General features: G+C 36.3%; 1 protein-coding gene across 1 annotated transcript in view; it reads right to left on the bottom strand.

Moving 5' to 3' along the window:
* Window positions 1–12,921, bottom strand: part of LOC115877360 (syntaxin-12) — a 30,570-nt gene that overhangs the window by 10,604 nt on the left and 7,045 nt on the right. Inside the window, exon 3 of the mRNA XM_030893505.1 lies at window positions 370–610. Coding sequence (XP_030749365.1) covers window positions 370–610 — 241 coding nt within the window. The remainder of the gene's footprint in view (window positions 1–369; window positions 611–12,921) is intronic.

Here is a 12,921-nt window from a genome sequence, read left to right on the forward strand (position 1 = left end):
ATTAGGAATCTTCCTATACAGTACATGTCTTCTATAAAAATATTTTTAGATAATAGCCTAAAATAAAACAATGTAAATTTAATTTATTTTATTGCATTATTAAATATTCCGCCTATGACTCGGTCTCATTTTACAAAGCATGCCAACCAAGCTTTTTTATACTGTCCCAACTGACTGCAGATAAAATATAACTACGTAGCGTGTCGCGACCTCGTCCGCGACGTATTGCACGTAGTGTAAACTGACTTTTACCAATGATACTAAAATGCAATTATTGCGCAAACAAAATTTCCAATGATATTTGTGTCAGTTGTATCTTTCAGTATATTTAACCTAGTTACTTATGATCTTATGAACTTGTCGACATACCTACGAATTCACCCTGATCATGAACTAAAGAACCCAATTCTCTCATGATTTGATTAACATCTAAAACATCTGATTCAATCTGCTTTACCCTCTGTTCCCTTTCCAACATCATCTCCTGATCAAATTGTAATTTTCTTAACTGGGCTTGCTGCTGATGTTCACTATTATTTTCCTCATCTGAATCTGGATGTTCTATGCTAACAGAAACTAAGAGATGCGCTTTTTGCTTTTCAGCCAATTGCTAGAACATAAAAAACTATTATTAAGAATGTATTATAAGAAAATTAATAAAAGTTGGCGCGCACATCATCAACACATTTAACGAATGTATGTTGCCAACACCACCTCTTTTACTTTAATTTTTGACTATAGTCCCCTTGTCTTAAAATAATCATTTAGACTCCAAAAGCACCTCTATAAAATATTTCGAAAATTTTTATCTGGTGTATTAACGCCATAATAAATGGTTAAAATTCAAATTGATGAAAATGCCGCTAAAACGTCGGCTTTGACCGCGTAAACCATAGTGCCATAACAAGGTATTATTTTGTTTTAACATGCTATTGAGTTACGATTTTCGGCGAAGTTTTTTTGTGTGTTGGGACAGCGATCTTCATTTCACAGCCATCGCTGACGCCGTTTTTTTTTTCGATCCTCTTGTACGTATACGACTCGCTCACCGTATTCTATGCCGTGAATGGAATCCCACAATTCATTTTTAATACTCGTTCAAATAAACGACTCGGTCAACCTTTGCCCAACCTCTAATTTCTATGATTTAACTGTCTTTTTTTGGGGTGTATTGAACAATAATGTATTACTTATTTATTTAATAAAAACCACAAAACTTAAGCAACAATATCAATTTTTACCTCTTCTGTGTGGTCAGCTTAACAGCAAAAAGGGCTCACCATGATCACCTTCCTGTTCAAAATAACTGTTTAGAGATGGGACAAGTTGCTGATTCTGACTATTTAGTAGAGATGAGCAAAACTGCGATTCTCCAATCGCAAGTGAAACTGCGATTTGGATTTTTAAACCGTAATGACTGTAACCTGCGATTGCGATTTTAATATTTACCAAACCAAATTATTTATAAAAAAAAATATTTTTCTAAATATGTCAATGAGCCACCCTCGATCCATTTGTAAAAATTGAGATATGATTAAAAATACAATTTGGGCATCTTTTAAAAAGCCAGGACAAGACGTGAAAAACAAAAGGCGATCAAATCTATTTTTTCAAGGCATCTTGATTAAAATTAGTGTTTTTAACACAGTCATGACATTCTAGATTGAAATTTAAAATAGAATTTTTTAAGCGAAAATGTCAAAAGTTGCCATATGATATGCCATTCTATTCAGAGTGTCATTTTCTATCGATTTTCTTTTATTATGATTTATTAGCAATCAGAATATTTGCAAGGAAATTCTATGGACTAATTTGATGACTTGAGAGCAATGACGCTCCAGTTAACGTGATGAGATCTTCTCCAGTGAAAAATCCTCCTTAATATTCTTTCAAATCAGATGGCCATTGTCTTTTAAGTCTTCTTGTAGGTACTGGTTCAAGTAGAGGCTGAAGTAAGGTATTGGTGTGATCGTGTAGTCTAATGAAATGTTTTTTACTCCGAGTTTGGATGACTTCTTTGACGTACGGAATTTTTAAATCTTCATGTATAGTGTGATTGGAGACATACCATGGTGCGTCTGTTATCATCCGTAGAATTTTAGATTGGCTCCTTTGTATTATGGCTATATTTGATTTACTAGCGCATCCCCAGAGTTCTGCTCGATATGTCCAAATAGATATTATTATGGTTTTGTATAAAAGAAGTTTATTCTCTAGGGATAGTTTGGATCTTCTTCCCATTAACCAATAGAAGTCTTTTATTTTTAAATCTATTTGCTTACGTTTCGTTACTGTGTGTTCTTTCCAGGTAAGCTTAGTGTCCAAGTGCAGGCCTAAATACTTGGTAGAGGAAGACTGCGGATTTAGTGTGTTGTTTAAATATACTGGAGGGCACTGGTCTCTATTTAAAGTAAAAGTTACTTGGGCCGATTTTGATGGATTAATTTTTATTTTCCAATCACGTAACCATGCCTCTATTACATTTAGATGTCTTTGTAATATCAAGGAAGCTGTTTCCGGCTTTTTGTTGACAGCCATAATTACTGTGTCATCTGCAAAAGTAGCCGTTGTTGTTTCGTTGTTTGTGGGAAAGTCTGCTGTAAAAAGGACATAGAGTAGTGGTCCTAAGACACTACCTTGTGGAACACCTGCATTTATGCTGTAATTTTCAGATATATCCTCACCTATTCTGACTCTAAACACTCTACCATTTAGGTAGGATTTCAATATCGGAAAGTAGGACATGGGAAGATAATTTTTAATTTTGTAAAGTAGTCTTGTATGCCATACTTTGTCGAAAGCCTGACTAACATCAAGAAACACTGATGTGCAATACTTTTTGTCCTCAAGAATTTGAGTTATATTGCTGGTAATCCGATGTATCTGCTGAATAGTGGAATGTCGTTCTCGAAACCCAAACTGGTGATGTGGTATCCAGTTTTCGGTTTTTGGATCTGAATTGATTCTACGAAGTATCAGTCTTTCAAGAATTTTGGAAACCAATGGTAGTAAGCTAATAGAGCGATATGAGGAGACTCTGTTTAAATCTTTACCGAGTTTTGGGATCATTATAATTTCGGCTGTTTTCAGCGATCTCGGCCAGTAGTTCAATCTTATGATGGCATTAAATATATATGTGATAAGTACTAAGCCCTTCCTTGGTAGTTCTTTTAACATTTTTGACGTTATCTTATCCACTCCTGGTGCCTTACGAGGGTTTAGGTTGTTAATTTCGTGCTGAATTTCTTTAACTATTAAAAACTTGATTGCTGATATGTCTAATGGGAGAACTGACACACTTCTTTCTATTTCATGATTTAAGTCATTGTTTTGCGGTGAGAATACTTTTGCGAGGTGTTCTACAAAAAGGTGTGCTTTTTCTTTATCACTTCTGGCCCACGGCAGATTCAGGTCTAGCTCGTTACGAAGGGGAGGTGATTGAGTTTTAGGTTTCTTTGAATGTTTGATTGGTTTCCATATGGAGTTGTCATAATGGTTTAAATTTTTTACGTACTCTGCAAAAGACCTCTCTTTGGCTTCTTTGATTTTTGTCTTCAATTGATTACTAATTCTGTTTAAAGCAGTTTTGTCTGTTAGTGCATGCGTTCGGTGCCATATTGCCCTGCTACTTTTTTCTGCTACTAGTTTTTTGATTTCAAGTGGAATATGAAAAACACTGCTTTGTGTTTTTGAAAGCGGAGCGGATAGCTGAGCTGCTTCCTGAAGGACACTGACTAAGGTCGCAACTGCTTCGTCTATTTCGTTAGTTGTTTTAAGACTTACTTTAAGTTTAACTTTGTTTTCAATTTTACTGCGGTAATCATCCCAGTTTGTTCTTCGATTGTGTAGTCTAGGAGTAGCGTCCTTATGAATGACACAGCTACTGACTGTAGCAATTATTGGAGAACGGTCGGAGGATAAATCGTAGCTTGAAACAACTTCCATGTAATTAGAGGATATACCGTTTGTAATGAAAAAATCCAAGAGGTCTGGAATTTTATTATGATCAGTTGGCCAATAAGTAGGGGTACCGGTTGAAAGAACAGAGTAGTTTTTTTCGTGAATGGCATTAGCCAGTTCTCTGCCTTTAGTTGTTGTCAGGCGCGAACCAAATATGAAATATGTGTGTTTAGAATTGTAGTCACCACCAGCAATAAATTTGTTGCCCAGAGTACTGAAGAAGTCAATAAAGTTTTCTTTTTTAATGTTGTGTCTTGAGTGGGCAATAAACTGCAGAAACTGTTAACTCATAAGCGCTTGTCTTAACTCTTATGGTAGTAGCTTGCAGGTGGTTTGTACTGTATTTAGGTAATTCCAGATGCTTGATGGATTTTTTTATTATAATAGCGGTTCCAGCATGAGCAGTGTTGTCTGGATGGTTAGTATGGTATATATTATAATTTGCTATTTTGAAATAGGATCTGTCTGTAAAATGGGTTTCACTTATTAATAAAAAATCTATCAGATTTTGATGCAAGAACACCTCAACCTCATTTTTGTGTTGTAGGAGGCCATTTGCGTTCCACACAGCAATTCTAATAAAATTATTGAATTTTGTTTATAAGCGAGGTAAGCATGTTCAAAACCATGCTGTTCTGGTTTATGGGTTGTTGGAACATTGTTTTGAATTCGTCTAGAAATTTATTTAAAATGTTACTTACATCAGTAGGTTGTTATGGATTTAGTTTTGTAACGTCCGCATAACTTCTCGGTTGTTCTTAGCTTTGGCTGCTTTGCTGTGCACGGCTGACAGGCGCGGCTGGACGATTTGTCGTTACACACTCCATATTACTGGAGCGTATTGAATTTAATCTATTGTTGGTGTTGTTAGGTTTTAACAACGTGTGATAAAATTCACATCCTTTGTAGTTAGCTGGGTGAGGACCATCGCATAAAGCACATTTAGCGGGAGGGAGTATCTTTCCTTTTTTTGCAAGCAGTAGTGTTGTGCGAACCACCGCATAATTATTTAACGCAAACATATGGTCTATTACAATATGTCTTGGAGTGTCCATATTGTTGACATCTCATACACTGCACAATGTCTTTTAATTTTCTCGGAGGTTCTATTTGTACAGACCTATTTCGGAGCACATGTAGTTTGTATATATCTTTATTATTGCTGGCTGGTTCTAAGTCAACGAAAAACATATTAAGAGGCTCCTTGGTAACACCCTGTCTCCCGTTTATGACATTTCTTGCATTATGTCCCTGATTCGCTAGTTCTTGTTTGATTTCTTCAATATTTGTTGTGTGATGTGTTTAAGTGTTTAATAACCACTCGATATGCACGTTCCTCCTTCGGTTGATAAGTATGATGTACAATATTTTGTTCACGTAAGAACTTTATTAACTTCCTGTATGTGTCTGGTATAGCAGAATTGACCTTTATTGTATTGTTTGCTAAACATTTAGTTGTATATTTGTCAGCCTCGATGATATTTCCTAGTTGGTGTACCATTGCTTCATAGTCTATTACGCCATAGATAAATATTGGAGGCGGTTTTGGTATTTTCTTAGGAATATCTGTGGATATTTCATTGCTGGTTGATTCAGTTGGTACGCTTAATGCACTAAATTTATTGTTTAATGCTGTTGTGTTTGTGTCTGTATTATTTCTGCTGATTTTCCTCCTCTTCGTGGGTTTTCCCTTTATCACTTGCCAGGGAGTTTTATTTTGGTTTGCTTCATTGTCAAATCCAAGGAAGTCCTCGTCAGTAATAGACAAGAGTTCCCAAGACCAACCGTCACCAACAGTAAATCCATAAACTTTCACTTTTGAATAGGATCGAGAAAAACATGTGCATCTTAAACTGAAATTACCTTTGTTCTAAAAAATGTAACAGAAATTGTTCCCTAAAAATATATACTGGCTCTGACATAAATAATATCAGAGAAAAAATTAAATCGCAGTTTACTATAAAATGCTTCAATAGATAACAAAATTACATTCGCAACAATATCGCAAACGCAAATCGCAGCTCCTAAAAATTCAAACTCACAGATAGAAATCACGGTCCCAGTTTAGAAAATCACAATCGCAGCAAAATCGCAAATCCCAGTTATAGTAATACTGGTTGCCTAAATTGAAACTGATTGCCTAAATCGCAAGTTGCAATTGCGTTTTTAAAATCGCTGCGATTGAATCCCAATTTGCGATTTCTTGCTCATCTCTACTATTTAGTAGTTGTCAATTCCTTAGTCATTTCACTGCAATTTTTTAAAATAGCAGTTCTAAACAAAACGCAGATTTAACGTCAAATTAGTCAAAGAAAAGTCAAAATAAAATTGAAAATGACAAATGTCAGATAAGAAAAAAATAGTTAAATCGAAAATGGCAAATAACAGATTTGCAAAGAAAAATCCCCAAACCAAACCAAACATACGATTGCTAGCCCTCCAGGCCGGATTTAGGCAAGTTGTCCTCGATTCCAAAAAATCAATATACTAGTGTCCTGTAGAGCGTTAATCAAATTATAAAAACAAATGTTACAAAGTTCACAAAGTAAAAAAAATACACACATGCTTAATAATATTCTACACGCTATTCGCGCAAATGTATGTAGAATAGGAAGGATGTGGTAATGTGTATTTTTTTAGAGTGTCGCCGTTTTATTTGCTCTCACTTTTTTGTCCTTCCCGAATTTAGCTAATACAATCTGACAACAAGCAACATTTGCCACTACTACAAAGATAAATCCTTTTTATCGGTCTATATTTGTTCATTTGATATCACACCGTGCTGTCTTTTTGAAGTGAAACATCTTTACGCGCAATGTGAGTAAAAATTCAAGGCCGCGACACACGAACTAGCATCATGACACGCGTCATAAAAGTGGTAACAATCGAAAAATGGTAAGCCAATGAGGAAGTTAAGATCGCGACCAAATTTGGTGGGTAGGCTATGTAAGCGACGGTGCACACGGTCCCACTCTGCAAAGTTGGATACGACGTTTCGTTGACATCTTCATCAGGGTGGACGGACAGACAGACGGAAGGACGGACAGACAGACAGGCAGGCAGACGGACAAAAATTTCACTTCAAATATGCGCACATAGTGCGCACATAATTTTTTTAACCAAGATATAAGATTATAAAAGAAAGTTGTTTGTGCACTATCTATGCATATTTGAAGTAAAACTTCTTATCTGCTATAAAATTGAAGGATTTGAAGGACATGTTTAAAAAAGTGTAGCTTAAAATATTGAAAAAGTAATAAATTAAAAATTAATAAATAATTTGATTCACTTCTACAATATTTGTATTAAAATGACCGTCTGTCCGTCTGTATTGTATAGTAATTATGTACAGGGTGGACCATTTTGGTTGTTTCTATAGGGTATCTAGGAAACCGTGAGAAATATTCAAATTTTGATACTGCAGTCTTGGGTTGTTTTTTTGAAAAATTACAATGGCGCAAACGGATCGTGGCTATCTTGATCGGTTTCGAAGCTACAGGGGGATTCTCAAATTTTGTACTTTTTGAACATGTTCGATAGTTTGTTTATTTCAGCAACCACGGAAAAATGAATTATACACTCTAAAGGCACTTTTCTGTGTAGAATGCAGTGGCGTAGCCAGACTTTTTTCGAAAAAAATATTTTTTGAGATATTAACTATACTTATGTTTTTTTTTTAAATAGAACCCCCTGTATATTTTTAAATTTTCTTATTCAGCTTGGAATGGGCTTCTCGAAAATATTTAACACTCTATATTTATTTTCACTATTAACCTCAACATTTCAAAATTTTCTTAAAATATCCACTTAGTGGATAGTAGGCCGCGCCGAGTAACAAGTAAACGGTTATCATGGTGATCGGAACATACCTTTGACGAATGCGGGACATTTAATTTCAATAGATTGAAGTGTGTGTATTTTAAATAATAAAAAAAAATGAGTAAATTTGAAAATTTTGAGAAATATAATAGGGTAGGTGGGGGTAAAGCCCTGCACGGGGCAAAGCCACGCACCGCGTTTTGAAATAGCGCGGGAATCATTTCGGGTTCGCCCGTCAGGCGGCGAGTTGGTTTTAATAACGTTCAGTGCGACAGAGAATTTGATGGTAGCCGGCAGATTGTGTACCGAGAAAATGAGGTTAGTTCATCTTTTGTAATTTTAATATAATAACTACGTCACTTTGTTCAAATATAGTGTGCATGTATTTAGAATATCTGGAAAAGGCGACTTCTCGGTTGACAGCATGTCACCTAAGCTTTATTTTCGCGTGGTAATGTTTTCTTGAACGTGATTTTAAAAATGTTATATGAAAGATTTTTTCGAGAATACAAAATGGGGCAAAACGCCGCAGCCTTTTAGGGGCAAATCCCTGCAGTGCGGGTTTTGCCCCTGTTTGTTAAAACATGAATTATGCAGCTTTTAAATTATATTCTTTTCAGGAACTACAAAAGAAAAACTCAGTACATGCCTATGACCGAAGATCAACTCGCTGCGGCACGTACACTGATCGCGAGAGGTGTTTCTATCTGTCAGGCGGCCAAAGAAATCGAGTTTCATGAATCGACACTAAGGGATCGATTTCAGAAAGGGGGAGGAACTAAGCTTGGGAGATTTCGAGCCACATTTTCAGCAGAACAGGAAGCTCAGCTGTTAAACCACTGTATCGATCTGGATAAGCGATTTTTCGGCCTTACTTTAAAATCTTTGCGATTCCTTCTATTTAAATATGCCGAGGAGAATAACATTCCCCATCAGTTCTCGGTTGAAGCGCAACTTGCAGGGAGGGATTTTACACGAGCCTTTATGAAAAGAAACAAGTTATCTTGCGTGTTCCCCGGAAGATGAGTGTTGCCCGAACAATGGGGTTTAACAGGATTCAGCTCACTCAATATTTTAACAACTTAGAGGCCATTATGAAGAAGTACAATTTTTCTCCCAACCAAATTTTCAATATGGATGAAACGGGGTACAAACGGTCCCAAATATACTTCCAAAACACGTAGCCCCCACGGAAAGAAGGAAGTCGCTAAGGCTGTAGCAGCGGAGCAAGGTCAAACAGTATCCGCCGTGTGTGCAGTGAGTCCTATAGGCTATTTTGTGCCCCTTTTTATATACGCAAGAAAAAGAGAAAATCGGCTTCTTATTAAAGGTGGTCCATTAGGATGCGAGATGGCTGTAACCGATAAAGGGTACATGAACACTCCCACTTTCATCAAATGGCTGAATCATTTCAAAAAGTATGCCAAACCAAGTGACAGCAACCCCATTTTATTAATACTTGACAATCATGTGTCACACACAAGCCTGGAAGCAGTTTCTTTCGCAAAATCAAACAATATTCACCTCCTTACTTTGCCACCTCACAGCAGCCACAAAACCCAGCCTCTTGACCGCTGTATATTTCGACCACTGAAGGCTTATTACGATGCTGCCGTAGATTCATGGGACGTTTCTCATCCAGGAGAAACCTTCAGCGTTTACAACGTTGCTGAATCATTCAAGATAGCTTTTGAAAAAGCAAGCTCGGTTGAAAACGCAGCTCAAGCTTTCAAAACTACTGGTATTTTTCCATTTAATGCCAATATATTTTCGGATGCTGATTTTTTGCCATCAGAAGTGACAGACCAGTCTCCAGGAGAAGATCTGGATGAGGATGATCGAATGGTATTATTTAATGAAGATAATGATGTACAAAAAGATGTGACTACAACTTCAGATCTTGCTGTTGGAACAGAGCAGCCTATGCAACAAGGCAACAATCATCCTGACATTGCAACACCTACGGTTGATACCGACCTTGTTCAGACTCCGCCAACAGCTCCTGCCGATATAATCCCTTTACCTAAAATAAAAATTAAAAGGAAACGTAAAGGAAAAGGGTTGAAGTCCGAGTTGCTTACGTCAACACCGAATAAGGAACGTTTGGAAAACGAAGCAGCTGAAAAAGAAAAGCAAGCTACTGAAAAGGAGCAACGTTCAATAGAAAAGAAAAACGCGCTAAAGAAAACGCAACAAGGCAGCTCTTCTCGCCCTCCAACACAAAGAGAAGAAAGACAAATTCTAACGAAGATTCTTCTGACACGGACGCAGATTACTCGATTCATGACAGCAGCTCTGATGGTGATTTTATAGGTGATGATGATGGAAACGATCAAGTTGAAAGTTTTGAGCACTCACAGGATGAATCTGCATTGATGTTGCCAAATGACTATGCTGTAATTAAAGTGGATGGCAAAACAAAAAATTCTTTCAGACACTTTGTTGCCAAGATCGTTTCTATTTATCAAGATGGTTATGACGTAGTATTTTACAAGCGATTACCAAATACTTACAAATTTTCGGAAACAAATGAAGAGTCCTTCGTAGAAGTCAAGGATGTTGTTTTAAGATTGTCAAAACCTATTCTTAATCTCTCTGCTAGGTTTCACAATGTGCTTACTTTCAAAGAAGATTTAAGAAGTTTCCGTATGTTTTAATCAACTTGTTTACTTGTTCTTCATTGATCTTATTCTTTTAATAAAAAAAAGTTTTTTTTATGAAACTGTTTTATTATTCACCCACTTTATTCATCAATGGGGTAAACTCCCGCGCGCGGGGAATTGCCCAATTCGGTGGGGCAAAACCCTGCATTTTTGTTTTTTTATATAAACCTAAATTCTCCGTAACTGACAGACCGACGCCAGAATTTTCATTACTAGTCCAAAGATAAAATATGTGCGTAAGACTTCATGTAAAAACGACAAAAAAACTTTTCCCAGTTCCAAAAATTATGCAAAAGATAAATATTGCGGGGCTTTACCCCCACCTACCCTATGTCAGAATGTTATATTGAGTCTAACAAACATCAGCAAATGGCAGCTGATTTATATTTTGAGCGGTATCCAGAGAGCCGAGCAACCAAACCCAGCCATTTTTAAAAGTTAGCAAGATAGTTATATAATAGATAATTTTGGATCTTTTCAAAAACCGAACCTGAAAAATTATCAGAAAGAAGATGAAGAAAATCAATATATTAATGTCCTCGGAGCCGAATACGTGAATTAACAATTAAATAAAATAGAACAATACCAAGCAAATAAAAAATAAGTGTGACAGAAACAAAAAAACATATTTTAATATAAACTCAAGAGCTTACTTCAATCGGGCTTCTCAGTTAATATAAAAAAAATAAAAACACAAAGACTACATTAAATGTTCAGACTACTGCCCATTACTATCTAGACAGAGTTGCGACCGCACGCCGCACGCCTCGCTGCCGCGCGCCTCTAACAGCATTTCAATAGATTTACTTGTTGGATCTAGTGTTACGGCTCCGAGGACATTGATTTTATTCATCTTCTTTCTGATAATTTTTCAGGCCCGGTTTTTGAAAAGATCCAAAATTGATTAACTATCTTCTTACCTTTTAAAAATGGCTGATTTTGGTTGCTCGGCTCTCTGGATACCGCTCAAAATATAAATCAGCTGCCAGCTGCCATTTGCTTATGTTTGTTAGACTCAATATAACATTTTAACGTATTATATTTCTCAAAATTTTCAAATTTACTCATTTTTTTATTATTTAAAATACACACACTTCAATCTATTGAAATGAAATGTTCCGCATCCATCAAAGGTATGTTCCGATCACCATGATAACCGTTTACTTTGTTACTCGGCGCGGCCTACTATCCACTAAGTGGATATTTTAAGAAAATTTTGAAATGTTGAGGTTAATAGTGAAAATAAATATAGAGTGTTATATATTTTCGAGAAGCCCATGCCAAGCTGAATAAGAAAATTTAAAAATATACAGAGGGTTCTATTTAAAAAAAAACATAGGGTAGGTGGGGGTAAAGCCCCGCAATATTTATCTTTTGCATAATTTTTGGAACTGGGAAAAGTTTTTTTGTCGTTTTTACATGAAGTCTTACGCACATATTTTATCTTTGGACTAGTAATGAAAATTCTGGCGTCGGTCTGTCAGTTACGGAGAATTTAGGTTTATATAAAAAAACAAAAATGCAGGGTTTTGCCCCACCGAATTGGGCAATTCCCCGCGCGCGGGAGTTTACCCCATTGATGAATAAAGTGGGTGAATAATAAAACAGTTTCATAAAAAAAACTTTTTTTTATTAAAAGAATAAGATCAATGAAGAACAAGTAAACAAGTTGATTAAAACATACGGAAACTTCTTAAATCTTCTTTGAAAGTAAGCACATTGTGAAACCTAGCAGAGAGATTAAGAATAGGTTTTGACAATCTTAAAACAACATCCTTGACTTCTACGAAGGACTCTTCATTTGTTTCCGAAAATTTGTAAGTATTTGGTAATCGCTTGTAAAATACTACGTCATAACCATCTTGATAAATAGAAACGATCTTGGCAACAAAGTGTCTGAAAGAATTTTTTGTTTTGCCATCCACTTTAATTACAGCATAGTCATTTGGCAACATCAATGCAGATTCATCCTGTGAGTGCTCAAAACTTTCAACTTGATCGTTTCCATCATCATCACCTATAAAATCACCATCAGAGCTGCTGTCATGAATCGAGTAATCTGCGTCCGTGTCAGAAGAATCTTCGTTAGAATTTGTCTTTCTTCTCTTTGTGTTGGAGGGCGAGAAGAGCTGCCTTGTTGCGTTTTCTTTAGCGCGTTTTTGCTTTTCTATTGAACGTTGCTCCTTTTCAGTAGCTTGCTTTTCTTTTTCAGCTGCTTCGTTTTCCAAACGTTCCTTATTCGGTGTTGACGTAAGCAACTCGGACTTCAACCCTTTTCCTTTACGTTTCCTTTTAATTTTTATTTTAGGTAAAGGGATTATATCGGCAGGAGCTGTTGGCGGAGTCTGAACAAGGTCGGTATCAACCGTAGGTGTTGCAATGTCAGGATGATTGTTGCCTTGTTGCATAGGCTGCTCTGTTCCAACAGCAAGATCTGAAGTTGTAGTCACATCTTTTTGTACATCATTATCTTCATTAA

Source organism: Sitophilus oryzae, unplaced genomic scaffold (genome assembly GCF_002938485.1).
Source record: "Sitophilus oryzae breed Bouriz unplaced genomic scaffold, Soryzae_2.0 scaffold_1447_pilon_pilon, whole genome shotgun sequence".
NCBI lineage: Eukaryota > Metazoa > Arthropoda > Insecta > Coleoptera > Curculionidae > Sitophilus > Sitophilus oryzae.